This window comes from Anopheles gambiae, chromosome 2 (genome assembly GCF_943734735.2).
Source record: "Anopheles gambiae chromosome 2, idAnoGambNW_F1_1, whole genome shotgun sequence".
Classification (NCBI taxonomy): domain Eukaryota; kingdom Metazoa; phylum Arthropoda; class Insecta; order Diptera; family Culicidae; genus Anopheles; species Anopheles gambiae.
This window is the reverse complement of record NC_064601.1, coordinates 50,427,918-50,447,757: the sequence shown is the minus strand read 5'-3', so window position 1 is coordinate 50,447,757 and position 19,840 is coordinate 50,427,918. Positions and strand designations below refer to the sequence as shown.

Here is a 19,840-nt window from a genome sequence, read left to right as displayed (position 1 = left end):
TATTTCATAGGTTGGTTAAACTAAACCATCAATAAATTACATGTTGTAGGTGAGTCTCACGTTGTTATTTCATTTATATCCAGTAGAATATAGTAGATGCAGTAGCACCTTTTTCTCAGAAATTATCATTAAGACTAGCAACAACAACTTTAGTTTACAGTGGTAGTAGTTACAGTAGTCCAGTAGTTTACAACTTACTGAACCTCTTTTCATACCGTCGTACTCTTGCAACTTTCATTATTGCGGACCAATATGGATTGACGGATCAATTATTATGGTCGAGTTGAACTCGAGGTCAAAATTTCCCGTATGTAATACTAACATTATTTCCTCACGACGATGAGATATTCACAATGATGAAAATCGCATACGAAATTTTGTATAGAGAAAATACACCTAGGTCTTTACTGATTTTATGGGTATAACTGAAGTTTTGCATGCGTCAATGCCTTTTGCCAACCTAATATCGTGTCAATTATCTGCAATACAACGATTTAAAAATCATGAAATAGCTCTATGAATTTTTCTCGCGGTAGTATATTTTCTCTGATCCATTAGTTCTCCTTTATTTCATACTAATTATTTGGCTTCAATTTTATCGATTTTAGGAAAAAATTGTCGAATTGGAAAACATCATCCAACATTTAACAAATCCTGATGATTTTGTTTACGAGTACAACGATTGTCAAAGAGCTTTTTCATGAGAAATTAATTATTAGTTATTATTTGTTAGGAATATTGTTTACGGCATGGTGAGGCATGGTACAGCAGTCAGTTCGAACGACTTAACATCATGACCATAGTGGGTTCAAGCCTCATATGAACCGTCCCCCCGTAGCAAGCATTAACTATCCGCCTGGGTGGTACTCAATAAGTCTCGAGAGGCTGTATAGGCTGACATGTCGCAGCGTAGGACGTTACGCCAAATAGAAGAAATTTGCGGCATGGGAGGAGAGGGGGGCATCAAGAAAAGATGTTGTCTTTGATCGTGGCTTATCACACTTTTTCGCACTATGTTGCCGATCATTGACTGATGAATTTTTACATTTAGTTGTTAATAATAGGAAGTACTAATTTTGAACCTCACTTGGATGATATAACAACTAACACAACAACATCACAATTCGTGTTGCTTGATATCATTTACCATTTAGTTTTTTTCTCACATTTTATATAATAAACACTTAAATTAAGTGCAAAAATAAAACAAAAAATGCATTCTTCTGGCCCGCGGCACTGGATCATTTACTGAATTAAAAATTTGGCTCTTTACCTCAAACATTTTATGATCCCTTTATATACCCTATTAATGATTCCATGCTTTTGTAATATATACATATTATTCTGTATAGAATTACAACTAGGCTCGAGTTGATGCCAAAATGTGTTGGCACGTCCAGTTAAGACGAGTATATTTGCTCATCCGAGTTCACCAACTGGTTGCTGATAGATAGTTTAGTTTTAATAAGTTCTTTAGACCATAGGTTTTCATAAAATGCTCTTTTTATTATAAATACACCTCCATTTTTTTATACATTTTCATAATGCTTGATTTCGATTCTTTCACAAACGGTTCATTTGGCTCGGGGTTTCAGTTTGATTTGTGGTTTTTAGTAGACGTGCACACATTTCTTGGGCAAGAAAAACTTGACGGTCTTGGTGACCGACTTGTTGCTCATGTCCGGGTTGACTCCCTTGCGGATCTGCTGCTTGTACAGCTGAGCCACGGAATCGGTAGCGTCACGGCAGTGGACATCGACGTACTTGGGAGCCTTCTCGGTAGCCTTGCATTGCGAAGCGCAAGTTGGGAGCGGACGGCTAGTGAAGCAAATCTTGTCACCCTGCTCGACGTACTGAGCCTGGTATTTCACGGGGCACTCCTTTTCGGTGTATTGCTGCTTCTCAAAGAAGTGCTCACGGTTTGGCTTGCGCTCTTCCGACGAGGACGAGTTGGAATCATCAGATTCATCCGACGACGACGAAGACTCGGACGAGGATGAGTCCGAAAGATCAAAGTCCTTGTAGTAGTAGTTGTAACGCTGACGTCCGGCTTCCTGCTCGCTGATGACGTTGCCGAAGTAGTACTGGGGCTTGACGCAGTGCTGCTGAGCCTTCTGGTGGTACTCGGTGAAGTAGGCCTGAGCTGGCCCACTGCAGTTCATGCCGGTGAGCGCGTACGAAGCGGCAAAGTATTCAGGCTTGCGCATGACGCACTGGTCGGGGGTGATGAAGTCGTCCTCTCCTTCGCCATTGTTGGTACCGCAAAGACCGACGAAGTTGTTGAAGTACGACTGGTCGGCGAAGAAACGGGCACGGTATCCGTCGAACACGATCTTGATGTCGTCATCGCGGAAGCTGATCTCCAGCTCGTTGCCAGGCAGGGCATAGACGCGGATCAGCGGCTGATCGCCACCATCATCATTGGTGTACATTTCGACGGCGTACTTCTCGTGGATCTGCTGGGGCTTGCCATTGATGTAGACCATCGGGAGCTCGTGTCCGTGGGGGATGATATCGATGTTGTAGTCGTTCTGCTTGTACTGGCCAAGGATAGCCTTCAAGAAGAGCTGGTTGTCCTCGCCGTGACGGGCCAGGATGGTGATCTGCTCATCCTCTCCGAAGCCGTTCTTCCAGTTGTATTCGTAGTCCGAGTTCATGAAGTGCGAGTCCTGGCCGTAGAAATAGTAGTCAGGCTTGACGGTGTGCAGCACAACATGCCAGCAGTTGCCAAGCTCATAGTCGTAGGTCTTTCCATCGAAGGTGTTGACGAATTTGTTCGACACAGCGCAAGATGCTGTAGAGGAAAGAAATCAATTATTGGTATCTTTGGAGCGTGTAATAATGATGATGTTCCGCCAGTATACTTACGATGGTAGTTTCCGCGGTAAGCGTAGTTGAACATGCGCTCGTAGTAGTCAAAGTCGGGGTGGACGGAGAAGAAGTAACGGGCGTATTCGCTTTCGATCGGGTAGTTCTGGATAGCGAAGCTACGGTCAGATCCGTAGAAGGAAGCGTTGTAGTAATCAAAGTACGGAGCCAGCTGGAAGTCGATCTGGAACTGGTTGTGCTTGCCCTGGAAGAAGTAGTCCTCGTTCCAGTACGGGAAGGTGAAGTAACGAGCGTAGTCGAAGAACTGGTAGGTCAGGTTCTTTGCATAGTTCGAGACATCCTTGTACTCAAAGTTGAACGAGTACTGATCGAAGTATCCGGCCTGGCGAGTGGCGTTTTGACATGCGGGCAGTTGGAAGTATCCCTGGTCCATCTGCTGCTTGCAGCTCTGGCCAGCCTCGGAGATACGCAGGAAGTGGCGGTAGGGCTCCGACTGGATCAGCTTACCCTTCATCGAGACGTGCGATCCTCCCTGGCACTTCTCACCGTATGCCAGCTCCCAGTTCATGCTTCCGACCTTGTCAAAGTTGAGAACATTGAGGAAGTTGAGCTTGGGCATGTTCGGGTACTGGTTGGTGGCCGAGAAGCACATCTGGAACTGCTTGCCAGAGAACGGAATGAACTCGAAGAAGGCACTGGACGACACGTACGGGCTGAAGGACAGGAACATCAACAGACGCTCCTTCTCGTCGACTGGGCTGTCGGCATAGGCGGTGGTAAACACGAACTCAGCCTTCTGCTGCTTGCCCTCGAACACGATTCCGAAATCGTAGACATTGACGTCGCTGTTGCGAATACCGGCACCAGCGTTGCGCATGAACTGCTCCTGTCGGCGCTGGCTTCCGGCGTAGTAGACGAAGGGCTGGGCGTAGTTGTACTCGTTGTAGAATCCAGAGTATCCGTGGCGACTCTTCGGGTGTTTCACGTCGGCGGTCTGGAAGTCCTGGTCGTAGTCGGCCTGCTTGTGCTGCAGCACAAACTTGACATTCTTCACGCTGGTGCGCTGAGCATCGTAGTACAGGTTAAACTGATGGTAGTGGTAGGTCTCCGAGGCGAACGGATAGACCAGCGCAGACCAGTAGTCGTGCTGCTCAATGTGCTTCATCAGGTAGGCGTAGTCGATGAAGTCCTTGTCGTACTTGGCCTGGAAGCGCAGAGCAACGCCGGTCAGCGACTGACCGAACGACTGCTCGAACGACTTGGTGGTTTGGGCGCGATCGTGCAGAATATGCACGCTCGGCTGCTCGGCCATCGGGCGCAGATCGGCGATGTCCTTGTATCCGGTGTACGGCCACGAGCTCATGTGGAAGAGTAGCACGTCCTTCTTGGGCTCCAGCGGCTGCACGTTCACTTCAAAGTCGTTGTTCTCAAAGTCGAAGCCAAAGTCGAAGCTGAATGGCAGGTATCCCTGGAACTTCTTCTGGTAACCGGCGACATAACGCTGGTGGTCGAAGGGCGTAATGAAGCCAACCTTGGCATCAACCAGGCGAGAGTAGGCCATGTTCACATCAGCGGATCCGTTGAACCAACGGGGCATATGGATAAAGTCGTCGTTCTCCTTCTCGGGGTATCCAGTGGGGGTCTTGAAAATGCTCGGGTAGGTGGTGGCAGAGGCCTCGAACTCGAACTTCATCAGAGTCGGGGTCTTCAGGCTGTAGTGGAATGGCAGACCGGTGGCCAGCGGGAAGGCCATGGTGACAACGTTCTGCTGATAGAACTTGGTCATGTTGTAGGCGAAACCATCCTCGAAGTCCTCGAAGTACTTCTTCACAAGGCTCGGGAACTGCTCAATGGTCTGGTTGTTGAAGGCGAAGAAGCGCTCTCCGTTGAAGATCTGGAACATGAACTGACCCTCCAGCTCCTCAGCCTCCTCGGGATCGATGTTCAGCAGCTTGGCGATGCGGGTGGTGGACCACTTCTGGAACTCCTCCTGGTTCTTGTTTCCGAACTGCTCGTAGTAATCGTTCTGGTACTTGTGGTTCTTGTTGTACTGGCTGAAGTAGTCCTTGAACAGGTGCGGATACTGCTTGTAGTACTTGTAGTAGTAGTCGCTAGACTTGTACTCCTGGTGCTTGTTGTAGCTGTCGTACTGCTTGTCGAGCAAATCGAAGAACGTCTCCATGCTCGAGATCAGGTAGTAGAAGGTCGAGAAACGCTTCAGGCCACCCATGTTCTTGCGCAGGTGGAAGAAGAAGCCGCTCGGGACGTAGTGGTCGTCAGCAGCGATCTGGGAGAAGTACATGCGGTACGAGAGCTCAAGCTCCTTGAAGGCAAAATCACGCAGGAAAGTGCCAGAGTACTGCAGGCTAAAGTCACGGGGGTTCAGGTGCTTGACAGCGGCCTGTGCGTTCTGGGAGAACTCGTAATCATCATCAAACTCATCAGCCTCGGAAGCGCTCTCCAGAGCGGTCTTGACGGCAGCGCGGACGTACGTGCTCGGGTCGTAGTGGGTCTGCTCAGCCATACGCTGGAGCATGTATACCGGGGGCTTCGTGCGGATCAGCAGGTACACTGCGGCACAACGGACCTCATGGGCATCTCCGGTGTTCTGGTACACCTTGAACAGCACAGAGCGAGCCAGACGCGGGTAGTTCTCGACCAGACGGTCCAGAGCGACAATGAAAGCCAGACGCTGGAAGTGGGTCACTGGGATCTTGCCTTCCAGGTACGGTTCGAAAACGTTCAGGATCTCGGGGTGTCCCAAATGTCCAAGACAGCGGATGTACACCTGCACCTTCACGCTGTCACCAGCCTTGACGGCTTCACGCAGCTGGTGCGCGAACCACGGCACAACCTTGTGAGCCACGATCTTGTAGTCGGCATCAGCCAAACGGCCGAAGCTATACACCGGGTAGTAGTTGTAGGCCGAACGGTTGTTGACCTGGGCACGGTTCAGGAAGTCACAGTAGGAAATGAGAGCGGTGGTGTTCAGGTACTCCTGATGCTGGACAGCGTTAGACGTCACCAGCAGGAAGTACTCGTGCATCACCGTTTCGGTCGGGTAGCGGATGGTCTTGGGCAGAGTAGCGATGACGCTGGCAGCTTCATCACCACGCAGTTTCTTCTCTTCGATCAACTCCTTGATCACCTTGAAGGCAGGCGGGGTACCGGCCTGGGCCAAAGCGTCGCGGAAAGTGTTCCAGGCGTCAACCTTCTTGGCGAACGACTCGCTGTGGTTGCTGCCCTCTTCGCGTTCCTTCTGCGAAACAAACAGCTTCTGGCAAACGTCGTAGATGTCCTGGTAGTGCATGGTGCGCAGAACACGGGCCAAAATGGTGAACTTGTTCAGCGTGTTCGACTTGGGGACCTGGGAGATTTCCTGCAGCTCGTCGGCGATCTCGTAGGCCAGCTTGTAGGCGTAGCGAGAGGCATCGACGTTGTGGGCGTACTGCACGCTGTATCCCTTGTATCCAGTGAAGTAGGGAAGGAAGGGAGTCTGAGGGGCATCCTTCATGCTTTCCGGGATCGGCTGGTAGAACTCCTCGCTGCTCAGCGAGTCGGAGTCGGACTCGGAAGAGCTGTAGAAGTCGTGCTCATCCGACTCCGAAGAGCTGGACGAAGAGCTGCTGGACGAAGAATCATCGGAGCTAGACGAGTCGGACGAGGTGTCGTTTTGCTTACGCAGACGGTACTGGTCGCGCTTGTACGCTTCGTAGTACTGCTTCTCCTTGAAGGCATTCAGATCACGACGGTTGCGGTTTCCACGACGCTCGACTTCCTTAGCCTGCTTCTTGTACTGCTCAGCCGGGCTGATTTTGAAGTTTTCCGCTTCCTCCTCCGAGCTAGAGCTGGACGAGTCCGAAGAGCTGGACGAGTCAGAGTCGGAATCCGAAGACGACGACGACGACGACGACGAAGAGTCATCGGTCTCGTTGGCCGGACGAACGAAGTTGTTCTTATCATGAGCCATGTTGTAGCTGTACACCAGGTCGACGAAGACCTGACGATCGTCAGCTGGGCCTTCGGGGTACTTATCGTAGGGCGTGATTTCATTGAGCGTCATGTTGACCTGAGCGTAGACCATAGCCTTCTGGCTGTTGACCAGCGACGGGCTGACCACAACCTTGTTGACGGTGGACACCGACTGGATGGTATAGTTGTACCAGTTGCCGGTCAGATACATCTGGGTCACTTCCGACTTGGTCATGATGTTACCCATCTGGTTGGTGTTTGGCTTGAAGTCGCTGAACCCGCTGAAGCCAAAGTGGAAGCCCATGCGCTGCTCGCAATGGTCAAAGTTGCGGGACTTGACAACATGGAACACATGCTGGTCCTCCTCGAGCCACTGGGGCTGAGGAACCCATTCCTTGTGGGACTGGAAGTGGAATTCCGGGACTGGGTTGACGTCGTAAAGGGTTTCACATTCGCCGGTCACCGATGGCTCCATGGTCTTGTACACACCGGTGAGGGTGTTGTTCTCCGGGAACTGGTTGAACTCCGACTTGATCACGTACGCTCCCTGGGTGTCCAGCTGCAGCTGGCTGACCCAGCCCTTGAGCATGTTGACCTCGTGGTTGGGGACCGTCTTCTCAACATAGAAGCCCTTGACGGCTCCCTTGTTGTAGTAGATTCCGAAGGGCTTCGAGCTGAATGGCATCGGCTGCCATTTCAGGTTGAAGCGCGACAGTTCAGTGCGGTATCCACGGGGCAGATACTCGTTGAACGCCGCGTACGTCGGACGGTCAATGTAGGCAACGACGTAGTTGTGATCCTTGGGACGGATCACCAAATAGCCGTGCGTCACAATGCCGGTCCAGTAGTCCTCGAGGTCCGGCAGAGCGGTCATGGTTTTCGTCGTCACGTTGTACACGTACTCCTTGTTCGGTTCCCAGGCACCGAACTCGAAGCCCGTCTTGTTGAACGGGCGAGAGGAGGGGAACTCATACTCGTACGAGTACTGGTACGCCGTACACAACCCCACTGTAAAGCACAAAGCAGCACACCAACCGATTAGTTATATTGCATGGCAGATGAAATCCTTCGAATGGAATAGCTAACGATTGAATGAATAACACTTACCAAGCGTGAGGAGGAGTAACTTCGCAATCATGGTTCGGTTGTTCGCAGTTGCCCGGATGCTTTGAATGCACTCCAAAGCTCGAATGTGCCTTCTGGTGGTCGCAGGATCATCTTTTATACCTCAAATTTGCTGATCTCACGGTCCTGCTATCATCAAATCGTTTCAGCTGCTTCGAATAGTGTAATGACCGCCGTGTTGAACGATGAAATAATTTTTACTGCCCACATGTTTACAGTTCGATTCTTATCAGTGCAGCACAACGTCTTTGCTAAAATTGGCAAAAGCTGAGATTGTGTGGAAACTTCCAAGAGTGTGTTTTTTTAATGAAATCGGTCAGTGGCTGCCTTAATCAATGGTTCCATTTTTGCCACCTGTCTTAGTTTGATTAACCCACAATTGATAGTAATCCTTTCTTTCTGGCATACTTTTGAATTGTGCAGTCTTCGAAGTATTTGTTATTGAAAATAATCAGTAGTTACCATAATCAATGAAATGGAACTTGGAACTTGCTTTTGTCTATTTCATTGATCCTGGAAGTTGGCTGGGACGTGGAATTGTTTTCAGTCAATGATTGTGTTCTTTATGTGCTTTACAATACATTGATGAATGAAGCAAATTTTAAAGCGAGTATTTTTAAAATCAGCCTCTTCTTTGTCCAATGTATAAATCGCGTTAGTTTATAAGAGTTTTGCCTAAGAGTTTTACGAAGTGAATTACCAACATAATAGAGATTTGCGATCTATTACGAAATGTCTAAAATATCGTATCTACCTTCTAGCTAACAGATCATTTAATTAAACTAAATCGTTCATAAAATAATGTGTTTTAAAGATCTCAACTAGTTTTGAGTATTTAAAACTATGATGTTTATGATTGACTGGTTTGATTGAATGATAAAATCATTTCCCGAAATGGATTCTTCTTCTGTTTGGCTCAACAACAACTGTCGGTCAAGGCTTGTCTGTACCACTTGTTTGGTTGGCTTTCAGTGTCTTATGTATTACCCCCCATAACAGGATAGGACTGACTCTACGTATGGCGGCACGGTCCATCTGGGGCTTGAACCCATGACGAGAATGTAGTTAAGTCGTACGGGCTGACGACTGTATCACGAGACCGGCTCCCAAAATGAATCAGAGAATACTTATTTCGAAATCCAAATCGGTCTTGGAACATATCAATTAGCAAACCATAATAATAATAAGTATTTAACAACACGAGATGGTCCGTTGATGTATTGAAAGGACGCGCTGGCTCCTACAGTGTCGGACCTAACCTTAGTCAATTGTAAATCTTTGTTTACGGCTAATAGAAGCCATACCATGAGTCCGGGTACTACAAAACAGTTTAATGTTTGATTTTAGAATTTTACTTCATAGAAAAACGACTACAAATTTCTATATCAAATTATTTCATAGGTTGGTTAAACTAAACCATCAATAAATTACATGTTGTAGGTGAGTCTCACGTTGTTATTTCATTTATATCCAGTAGAATATAGTAGATGCAGTAGCACCTTTTTCTCAGAAATTATCATTAAGACTAGCGATCGACGAAGTGCGGCCCGCGAAAAGATTTGCCAGCATTTGAACGTTGGGAAGAAACTATTAGTTTACAACTTACTGAACCTCTTTTCATACCGTCGTACTCTTGCAACTTTCATTATTGCGGACCAATATGGATTGACGGATCAATTATTATGGTCGAGTTGAACTCGAGGTCAAAATTTCCCGTATGTAATACTAACATTATTTCCTCACGACGATGAGATATTCACAATGATGAAAATCGCATACGAAATTTTGTATAGAGAAAATACACCTAGGTCTTTACTGATTTTATGGGTATAACTGAAGTTTTGCATGCGTCAATGCCTTTTGCCAACCTAATATCGTGTCAATTATCTGCAATACAACGATTTAAAAATCATGAAATAGCTCTATGAATTTTTCTCGCGGTAGTATATTTTCTCTGATCCATTAGTTCTCCTTTATTTCATACTAATTATTTGGCTTCAATTTTATCGATTTTAGGAAAAAATTGTCGAATTGGAAAACATCATCCAACATTTAACAAATCCTGATGATTTTGTTTACGAGTACAACGATTGTCAAAGAGCTTTTTCATGAGAAATTAATTATTAGTTATTATTTGTTAGGAATATTGTTTACGGCATGGTGAGGCATGGTACAGCAGTCAGTTCGAACGACTTAACATCATGACCATAGTGGGTTCAAGCCTCATATGAACCGTCCCCCCGTAGCAAGCATTAACTATCCGCCTGGGTGGTACTCAATAAGTCTCGAGAGGCTGTATAGGCTGACATGTCGCAGCGTAGGACGTTACGCCAAATAGAAGAAATTTGCGGCATGGGAGGAGAGGGGGGCATCAAGAAAAGATGTTGTCTTTGATCGTGGCTTATCACACTTTTTCGCACTATGTTGCCGATCATTGACTGATGAATTTTTACATTTAGTTGTTAATAATAGGAAGTACTAATTTTGAACCTCACTTGGATGATATAACAACTAACACAACAACATCACAATTCGTGTTGCTTGATATCATTTACCATTTAGTTTTTTTCTCACATTTTATATAATAAACACTTAAATTAAGTGCAAAAATAAAACAAAAAATGCATTCTTCTGGCCCGCGGCACTGGATCATTTACTGAATTAAAAATTTGGCTCTTTACCTCAAACATTTTATGATCCCTTTATATACCCTATTAATGATTCCATGCTTTTGTAATATATACATATTATTCTGTATAGAATTACAACTAGGCTCGAGTTGATGCCAAAATGTGTTGGCACGTCCAGTTAAGACGAGTATATTTGCTCATCCGAGTTCACCAACTGGTTGCTGATAGATAGTTTAGTTTTAATAAGTTCTTTAGACCATAGGTTTTCATAAAATGCTCTTTTTATTATAAATACACCTCCATTTTTTTATACATTTTCATAATGCTTGATTTCGATTCTTTCACAAACGGTTCATTTGGCTCGGGGTTTCAGTTTGATTTGTGGTTTTTAGTAGACGTGCACACATTTCTTGGGCAAGAAAAACTTGACGGTCTTGGTGACCGACTTGTTGCTCATGTCCGGGTTGACTCCCTTGCGGATCTGCTGCTTGTACAGCTGAGCCACGGAATCGGTAGCGTCACGGCAGTGGACATCGACGTACTTGGGAGCCTTCTCGGTAGCCTTGCATTGCGAAGCGCAAGTTGGGAGCGGACGGCTAGTGAAGCAAATCTTGTCACCCTGCTCGACGTACTGAGCCTGGTATTTCACGGGGCACTCCTTTTCGGTGTATTGCTGCTTCTCAAAGAAGTGCTCACGGTTTGGCTTGCGCTCTTCCGACGAGGACGAGTTGGAATCATCAGATTCATCCGACGACGACGAAGACTCGGACGAGGATGAGTCCGAAAGATCAAAGTCCTTGTAGTAGTAGTTGTAACGCTGACGTCCGGCTTCCTGCTCGCTGATGACGTTGCCGAAGTAGTACTGGGGCTTGACGCAGTGCTGCTGAGCCTTCTGGTGGTACTCGGTGAAGTAGGCCTGAGCTGGCCCACTGCAGTTCATGCCGGTGAGCGCGTACGAAGCGGCAAAGTATTCAGGCTTGCGCATGACGCACTGGTCGGGGGTGATGAAGTCGTCCTCTCCTTCGCCATTGTTGGTACCGCAAAGACCGACGAAGTTGTTGAAGTACGACTGGTCGGCGAAGAAACGGGCACGGTATCCGTCGAACACGATCTTGATGTCGTCATCGCGGAAGCTGATCTCCAGCTCGTTGCCAGGCAGGGCATAGACGCGGATCAGCGGCTGATCGCCACCATCATCATTGGTGTACATTTCGACGGCGTACTTCTCGTGGATCTGCTGGGGCTTGCCATTGATGTAGACCATCGGGAGCTCGTGTCCGTGGGGGATGATATCGATGTTGTAGTCGTTCTGCTTGTACTGGCCAAGGATAGCCTTCAAGAAGAGCTGGTTGTCCTCGCCGTGACGGGCCAGGATGGTGATCTGCTCATCCTCTCCGAAGCCGTTCTTCCAGTTGTATTCGTAGTCCGAGTTCATGAAGTGCGAGTCCTGGGCGTAGAAATAGTAGTCAGGCTTGACGGTGTGCAGCACAACATGCCAGCAGTTGCCAAGCTCATAGTCGTAGGTCTTTCCATCGAAGGTGTTGACGAATTTGTTCGACACAGCGCAAGATGCTGTAGAGGAAAGAAAACAATTATTGGTATCTTTGGAGCGTGTAATAATGATGATGTTCCGCCAGTATACTTACGATGGTAGTTTCCGCGGTAAGCGTAGTTGAACATGCGCTCGTAGTAGTCAAAGTCGGGGTGGACGGAGAAGAAGTAACGGGCGTATTCGCTTTCGATCGGGTAGTTCTGGATAGCGAAGCTACGGTCAGATCCGTAGAAGGAAGCGTTGTAGTAATCAAAGTACGGAGCCAGCTGGAAGTCGATCTGGAACTGGTTGTGCTTGCCCTGGAAGAAGTAGTCCTCGTTCCAGTACGGGAAGGTGAAGTAACGAGCGTAGTCGAAGAACTGGTAGGTCAGGTTCTTTGCATAGTTCGAGACATCCTTGTACTCAAAGTTGAACGAGTACTGATCGAAGTATCCGGCCTGGCGAGTGGCGTTTTGACATGCGGGCAGTTGGAAGTATCCCTGGTCCATCTGCTGCTTGCAGCTCTGGCCAGCCTCGGAGATACGCAGGAAGTGGCGGTAGGGCTCCGACTGGATCAGCTTACCCTTCATCGAGACGTGCGATCCTCCCTGGCACTTCTCACCGTATGCCAGCTCCCAGTTCATGCTTCCGACCTTGTCAAAGTTGAGAACATTGAGGAAGTTGAGCTTGGGCATGTTCGGGTACTGGTTGGTGGCCGAGAAGCACATCTGGAACTGCTTGCCAGAGAACGGAATGAACTCGAAGAAGGCACTGGACGACACGTACGGGCTGAAGGACAGGAACATCAACAGACGCTCCTTCTCGTCGACTGGGCTGTCGGCATAGGCGGTGGTAAACACGAACTCAGCCTTCTGCTGCTTGCCCTCGAACACGATTCCGAAATCGTAGACATTGACGTCGCTGTTGCGAATACCGGCACCAGCGTTGCGCATGAACTGCTCCTGTCGGCGCTGGCTTCCGGCGTAGTAGACGAAGGGCTGGGCGTAGTTGTACTCGTTGTAGAATCCAGAGTATCCGTGGCGACTCTTCGGGTGTTTCACGTCGGCGGTCTGGAAGTCCTGGTCGTAGTCGGCCTGCTTGTGCTGCAGCACAAACTTGACATTCTTCACGCTGGTGCGCTGAGCATCGTAGTACAGGTTAAACTGATGGTAGTGGTAGGTCTCCGAGGCGAACGGATAGACCAGCGCAGACCAGTAGTCGTGCTGCTCAATGTGCTTCATCAGGTAGGCGTAGTCGATGAAGTCCTTGTCGTACTTGGCCTGGAAGCGCAGAGCAACGCCGGTCAGCGACTGACCGAACGACTGCTCGAACGACTTGGTGGTTTGGGCGCGATCGTGCAGAATGTGCACGCTCGGCTGCTCGGCCATCGGGCGCAGATCGGCGATGTCCTTGTATCCGGTGTACGGCCACGAGCTCATGTGGAAGAGTAGCACGTCCTTCTTGGGCTCCAGCGGCTGCACGTTCACTTCAAAGTCGTTGTTCTCAAAGTCGAAGCCAAAGTCGAAGCTGAATGGCAGGTATCCCTGGAACTTCTTCTGGTAACCGGCGACATAACGCTGGTGGTCGAAGGGCGTAATGAAGCCAACCTTGGCATCAACCAGGCGAGAGTAGGCCATGTTCACATCAGCGGATCCGTTGAACCAACGGGGCATATGGATAAAGTCGTCGTTCTCCTTCTCGGGGTATCCAGTGGGGGTCTTGAAAATGCTCGGGTAGGTGGTGGCAGAGGCCTCGAACTCGAACTTCATCAGAGTCGGGGTCTTCAGGCTGTAGTGGAATGGCAGACCGGTGGCCAGCGGGAAGGCCATGGTGACAACGTTCTGCTGATAGAACTTGGTCATGTTGTAGGCGAAACCATCCTCGAAGTCCTCGAAGTACTTCTTCACAAGGCTCGGGAACTGCTCAATGGTCTGGTTGTTGAAGGCGAAGAAGCGCTCTCCGTTGAAGATCTGGAACATGAACTGACCCTCCAGCTCCTCAGCCTCCTCGGGATCGATGTTCAGCAGCTTGGCGATGCGGGTGGTGGACCACTTCTGGAACTCCTCCTGGTTCTTGTTTCCGAACTGCTCGTAGTAATCGTTCTGGTACTTGTGGTTCTTGTTGTACTGGCTGAAGTAGTCCTTGAACAGGTGCGGATACTGCTTGTAGTACTTGTAGTAGTAGTCGCTAGACTTGTACTCCTGGTGCTTGTTGTAGCTGTCGTACTGCTTGTCGAGCAAATCGAAGAACGTCTCCATGCTCGAGATCAGGTAGTAGAAGGTCGAGAAACGCTTCAGGCCACCCATGTTCTTGCGCAGGTGGAAGAAGAAGCCGCTCGGGACGTAGTGGTCGTCAGCAGCGATCTGGGAGAAGTACATGCGGTACGAGAGCTCAAGCTCCTTGAAGGCAAAATCACGCAGGAAAGTACCAGAGTACTGCAGGCTAAAGTCACGGGGGTTCAGGTGCTTGACAGCGGCCTGTGCGTTCTGGGAGAACTCGTAATCATCATCAAACTCATCAGCCTCGGAAGCGCTCTCCAGAGCGGTCTTGACGGCAGCGCGGACGTACGTGCTCGGGTCGTAGTGGGTCTGCTCAGCCATACGCTGGAGCATGTATACCGGGGGCTTCGTGCGGATCAGCAGGTACACTGCGGCACAACGGACCTCATGGGCATCTCCGGTGTTCTGGTACACCTTGAACAGCACAGAGCGAGCCAGACGCGGGTAGTTCTCGACCAGACGGTCCAGAGCGACAATGAAAGCCAGACGCTGGAAGTGGGTCACTGGGATCTTGCCTTCCAGGTACGGTTCGAAAACGTTCAGGATCTCGGGGTGTCCCAAATGTCCAAGACAGCGGATGTACACCTGCACCTTCACGCTGTCACCAGCCTTGACGGCTTCACGCAGCTGGCGCGCGAACCACGGCACAACCTTGTGAGCCACGATCTTGTAGTCGGCATCAGCCAAACGGCCGAAGCTATACACCGGGTAGTAGTTGTAGGCCGAACGGTTGTTGACCTGGGCACGGTTCAGGAAGTCACAGTAGGAAATGAGAGCGGTGGTGTTCAGGTACTCCTGATGCTGGACAGCGTTAGACGTCACCAGCAGGAAGTACTCGTGCATCACCGTTTCGGTCGGGTAGCGGATGGTCTTGGGCAGAGTAGCGATGACGCTGGCAGCTTCATCACCACGCAGTTTCTTCTCTTCGATCAACTCCTTGATCACCTTGAAGGCAGGCGGGGTACCGGCCTGGGCCAAAGCGTCGCGGAAAGTGTTCCAGGCGTCAACCTTCTTGGCGAACGACTCGCTGTGGTTGCTGCCCTCTTCGCGTTCCTTCTGCGAAACAAACAGCTTCTGGCAAACGTCGTAGATGTCCTGGTAGTGCATGGTGCGCAGAACACGGGCCAAAATGGTGAACTTGTTCAGCGTGTTCGACTTGGGGACCTGGGAGATTTCCTGCAGCTCGTCGGCGATCTCGTAGGCCAGCTTGTAGGCGTAGCGAGAGGCATCGACGTTGTGGGCGTACTGCACGCTGTATCCCTTGTATCCAGTGAAGTAGGGAAGGAAGGGAGTCTGAGGGGCATCCTTCATGCTTTCCGGGATCGGCTGGTAGAACTCCTCGCTGCTCAGCGAGTCGGAGTCGGACTCGGAAGAGCTGTAGAAGTCGTGCTCATCCGACTCCGAAGAGCTGGACGAAGAGCTGCTGGACGAAGAATCATCGGAGCTAGACGAGTCGGACGAGGTGTCGTTTTGCTTACGCAGACGGTACTGGTCGCGCTTGTACGCTTCGTAGTACTGCTTCTCCTTGAAGGCATTCAGATCACGACGGTTGCGGTTTCCACGACGCTCGACTTCCTTAGCCTGCTTCTTGTACTGCTCAGCCGGGCTGATTTTGAAGTTTTCCGCTTCCTCCTCCGAGCTAGAGCTGGACGAGTCCGAAGAGCTGGACGAGTCAGAGTCGGAATCCGAAGACGACGACGACGACGACGACGAAGAGTCATCGGTCTCGTTGGCCGGACGAACGAAGTTGTTCTTATCATGAGCCATGTTGTAGCTGTACACCAGGTCGACGAAGACCTGACGATCGTCAGCTGGGCCTTCGGGGTACTTATCGTAGGGCGTGATTTCATTGAGCGTCATGTTGACCTGAGCGTAGACCATAGCCTTCTGGCTGTTGACCAGCGACGGGCTGACCACAACCTTGTTGACGGTGGACACCGACTGGATGGTATAGTTGTACCAGTTGCCGGTCAGATACATCTGGGTCACTTCCGACTTGGTCATGATGTTACCCATCTGGTTGGTGTTTGGCTTGAAGTCGCTGAACCCGCTGAAGCCAAAGTGGAAGCCCATGCGCTGCTCGCAATGGTCAAAGTTGCGGGACTTGACAACATGGAACACATGCTGGTCCTCCTCGAGCCACTGGGGCTGAGGAACCCATTCCTTGTGGGACTGGAAGTGGAATTCCGGGACTGGGTTGACGTCGTAAAGGGTTTCACATTCGCCGGTCACCGATGGCTCCATGGTCTTGTACACACCGGTGAGGGTGTTGTTCTCCGGGAACTGGTTGAACTCCGACTTGATCACGTACGCTCCCTGGGTGTCCAGCTGCAGCTGGCTGACCCAGCCCTTGAGCATGTTGACCTCGTGGTTGGGGACCGTCTTCTCAACATAGAAGCCCTTGACGGCTCCCTTGTTGTAGTAGATTCCGAAGGGCTTCGAGCTGAATGGCATCGGCTGCCATTTCAGGTTGAAGCGCGACAGTTCAGTGCGGTATCCACGGGGCAGATACTCGTTGAACGCCGCGTACGTCGGACGGTCAATGTAGGCAACGACGTAGTTGTGATCCTTGGGACGGATCACCAAATAGCCGTGCGTCACAATGCCGGTCCAGTAGTCCTCGAGGTCCGGCAGAGCGGTCATGGTTTTCGTCGTCACGTTGTACACGTACTCCTTGTTCGGTTCCCAGGCACCGAACTCGAAGCCCGTCTTGTTGAACGGGCGAGAGGAGGGGAACTCATACTCGTACGAGTACTGGTACGCCGTACACAACCCCACTGTAAAGCACAAAGCAGCACACCAACCGATTAGTTATATTGCACGGCAGATGAAATCCTTCGAATGGAATAGCTAACGATTGAATGAATAACACTTACCAAGCGTGAGGAGGAGTAACTTCGCAATCATGGTTCGGTTGTTCGCAGTTGCCCGGATGCTTTGAATGCACTCCAAAGCTCGAATGTGCCTTCTGGTGGTCGCAGGATCATCTTTTATACCTCAAATTTGCTGATCTCACGGTCCTGCTATCATCAAATCGTTTCAGCTGCTTCGAATAGTGTAATGACCGCCGTGTTGAACGATGAAATAATTTTTACTGCCCACATGTTTACAGTTCGATTCTTATCAGTGCAGCACAACGTCTTTGCTAAAATTGGCAAAAGCTGAGATTGTGTGGAAACTTCCAAGAGTGTGTTTTTTTAATGAAATCGGTCAGTGGCTGCCTTAATCAATGGTTCCATTTTTGCCACCTGTCTTAGTTTAATTAACCCACAATTGATAGTAATCCTTTCTTTCTGGCATACTTTTGAATTGTGCAGTCTTCGAAGTATTTGTTATTGAAAATAATCAGTAGTTACCATAATCAATGAAATGGAACTTGGAACTTGCTATTTCATTGATCCTGGAAGTTGGCTGAGACGTGGAATTGTTTTCAGTCAATGATTGTGTTCTTTATGTGCTTTACAATACATTGATGAATGAAGCAAATTTTAAAGCGAGTATTTTTAAAATCAGCCTCTTCTTTGTCCAATGTATAAATCGCGTTAGTTTATCAGTGTTTGATTAGTATTTTGTTTACTAATAAGAGTTTTGCCTAAGAGTTTTACGAAGTGAATTACCAACATAATAGAGATTTGCGATCTATTACGAAATGTCTAAAATATCGTATCTACCTTCTAGCTAACAGATCATTTAATTAAACTAAAATAATGTGTTTTAAAGATCTCAACTAGTTTTGAGTATTTAAAACTATGATGTTTATGATTGACTGGTTTGATTGAATGATAAAATCATTTCCCGAAATGGATTCTTCTTCTGTTTGGCTCAACAACAATTGTCGGTCAAGGCTTGTCTGTACCACTTGTGGGGTTGGCTTTCAGTGTCTTATGTATTACCCCCCATAACAGGATAGGACTGACTCTACGTATGGCGGCACGGTCCATCTGGGGCTTGAACCCATGACGAGAATGTAGTTAAGTCTTACGGGCTGACGACTGTATCACGAGACCGGCTCCCAAAATGAATCAGAGAATACTTATTTCGAAATCCAAATCGGTCTTGGAACATATCAATTAGCAAACCATAATAATAATAAGTATTTAACAACACGAGATGGTCCGTTGATGTATTGAAAGGACGCGCTGGCTCCTACAGTGTCGGACCTAACCTTAGTCAATTGTAAATCTTTGTTTACGGCTAATAGAAGCCATACCATGAGTCCGGGTACTACAAAACAGTTTAATGTTTGATTTTAGAATTTTACTTCATAGAAAAACGACTACAAATTTCTATATCAAATTATTTCATAGGTTGGTTAAACTAAACCATCAATAAATTACATGTTGTAGGTGAGTCTCACGTTGTTATTTCATTTATATCCAGTAGAATATAGTAGATGCAGTAGCACCTTTTTCTCAGAAATTATCATTAAGACTAGCAACAACAACTTTAGTTTACAGTGGTAGTAGTTACAGTAGTCCAGTAGTTTACAACTTACTGAACCTCTTTTCATACCGTCGTACTCTTGCAACTTTCATTATTGCGGACCAATATGGATTGACGGATCAATTATTATGGTCGAGTTGAACTCGAGGTCAAAATTTCCCGTATGTAATACTAACATTATTTCCTCACGACGATGAGATATTCACAATGATGAAAATCGCATACGAAATTTTGTATAGAGAAAATACACCTAGGTCTTTACTGATTTTATGGGTATAACTGAAGTTTTGCATGCGTCAATGCCTTTTGCCAACCTAATATCGTGTCAATTATCTGCAATACAACGATTTAAAAATCATGAAATAGCTCTATGAATTTTTCTCGCGGTAGTATATTTTCTCTGATCCATTAGTTCTCCTTTATTTCATACTAATTATTTGGCTTCAATTTTATCGATTTTAGGAAAAAATTGTCGAATTGGAAAACATCATCCAACATTTAACAAATCCTGATGATTTTGTTTACGAGTACAACGATTGTCAAAGAGCTTTTTCATGAGAAATTAATTATTAGTTATTATTTGTTAGGAATATTGTTTACGGCATGGTGAGGCATGGTACAGCAGTCAGTTCGAACGACTTAACATCATGACCATAGTGGGTTCAAGCCTCATATGAACCGTCCCCCCGTAGCAAGCATTAACTATCCGCCTGGGTGGTACTCAATAAGTCTCGAGAGGCTGTATAGGCTGACATGTCGCAGCGTAGGACGTTACGCCAAATAGAAGAAATTTGCGGCATGGGAGGAGAGGGGGGCATCAAGAAAAGATGTTGTCTTTGATCGTGGCTTATCACACTTTTTCGCACTATGTTGCCGATCATTGACTGATGAATTTTTACATTTAGTTGTTAATAATAGGAAGTACTAATTTTGAACCTCACTTGGATGATATAACAACTAACACAACAACATCACAATTCGTGTTGCTTGATATCATTTACCATTTAGTTTTTTTCTCACATTTTATATAA

At 47.9% G+C, this 19,840-nt stretch overlaps 3 protein-coding genes across 9 annotated transcripts in view; 1 reads left to right on the top strand and 2 right to left on the bottom strand.

Moving 5' to 3' along the window:
- The window catches only part of LOC1274038 (A disintegrin and metalloproteinase with thrombospondin motifs 9), a 157,191-nt gene that overhangs the window by 91,582 nt on the left and 45,769 nt on the right, over nucleotides 1-19,840 (top strand). The window lies entirely within an intron of this gene.
- On the bottom strand, nucleotides 1,486-8,059 carry LOC133391164 (vitellogenin-A1-like). Its single transcript, XM_061642670.1, has 3 exons — nucleotides 7,909-8,059; nucleotides 2,869-7,809; nucleotides 1,486-2,794 (listed from the first exon to the last, which is right to left on the bottom strand). Exons 1-3 carry the CDS (start codon nucleotides 7,937-7,939, stop codon nucleotides 1,611-1,613), a joined length of 6,156 nt encoding a protein of 2,051 aa, XP_061498654.1. The 5' UTR covers nucleotides 7,940-8,059; the 3' UTR covers nucleotides 1,486-1,610.
- Nucleotides 10,820-17,393, bottom strand: LOC133391163 (vitellogenin-A1-like). Its single transcript, XM_061642668.1, has 3 exons — nucleotides 17,243-17,393; nucleotides 12,203-17,143; nucleotides 10,820-12,128 (listed from the first exon to the last, which is right to left on the bottom strand). Exons 1-3 carry the CDS (start codon nucleotides 17,271-17,273, stop codon nucleotides 10,945-10,947), a joined length of 6,156 nt encoding a protein of 2,051 aa, XP_061498652.1. The 5' UTR covers nucleotides 17,274-17,393; the 3' UTR covers nucleotides 10,820-10,944.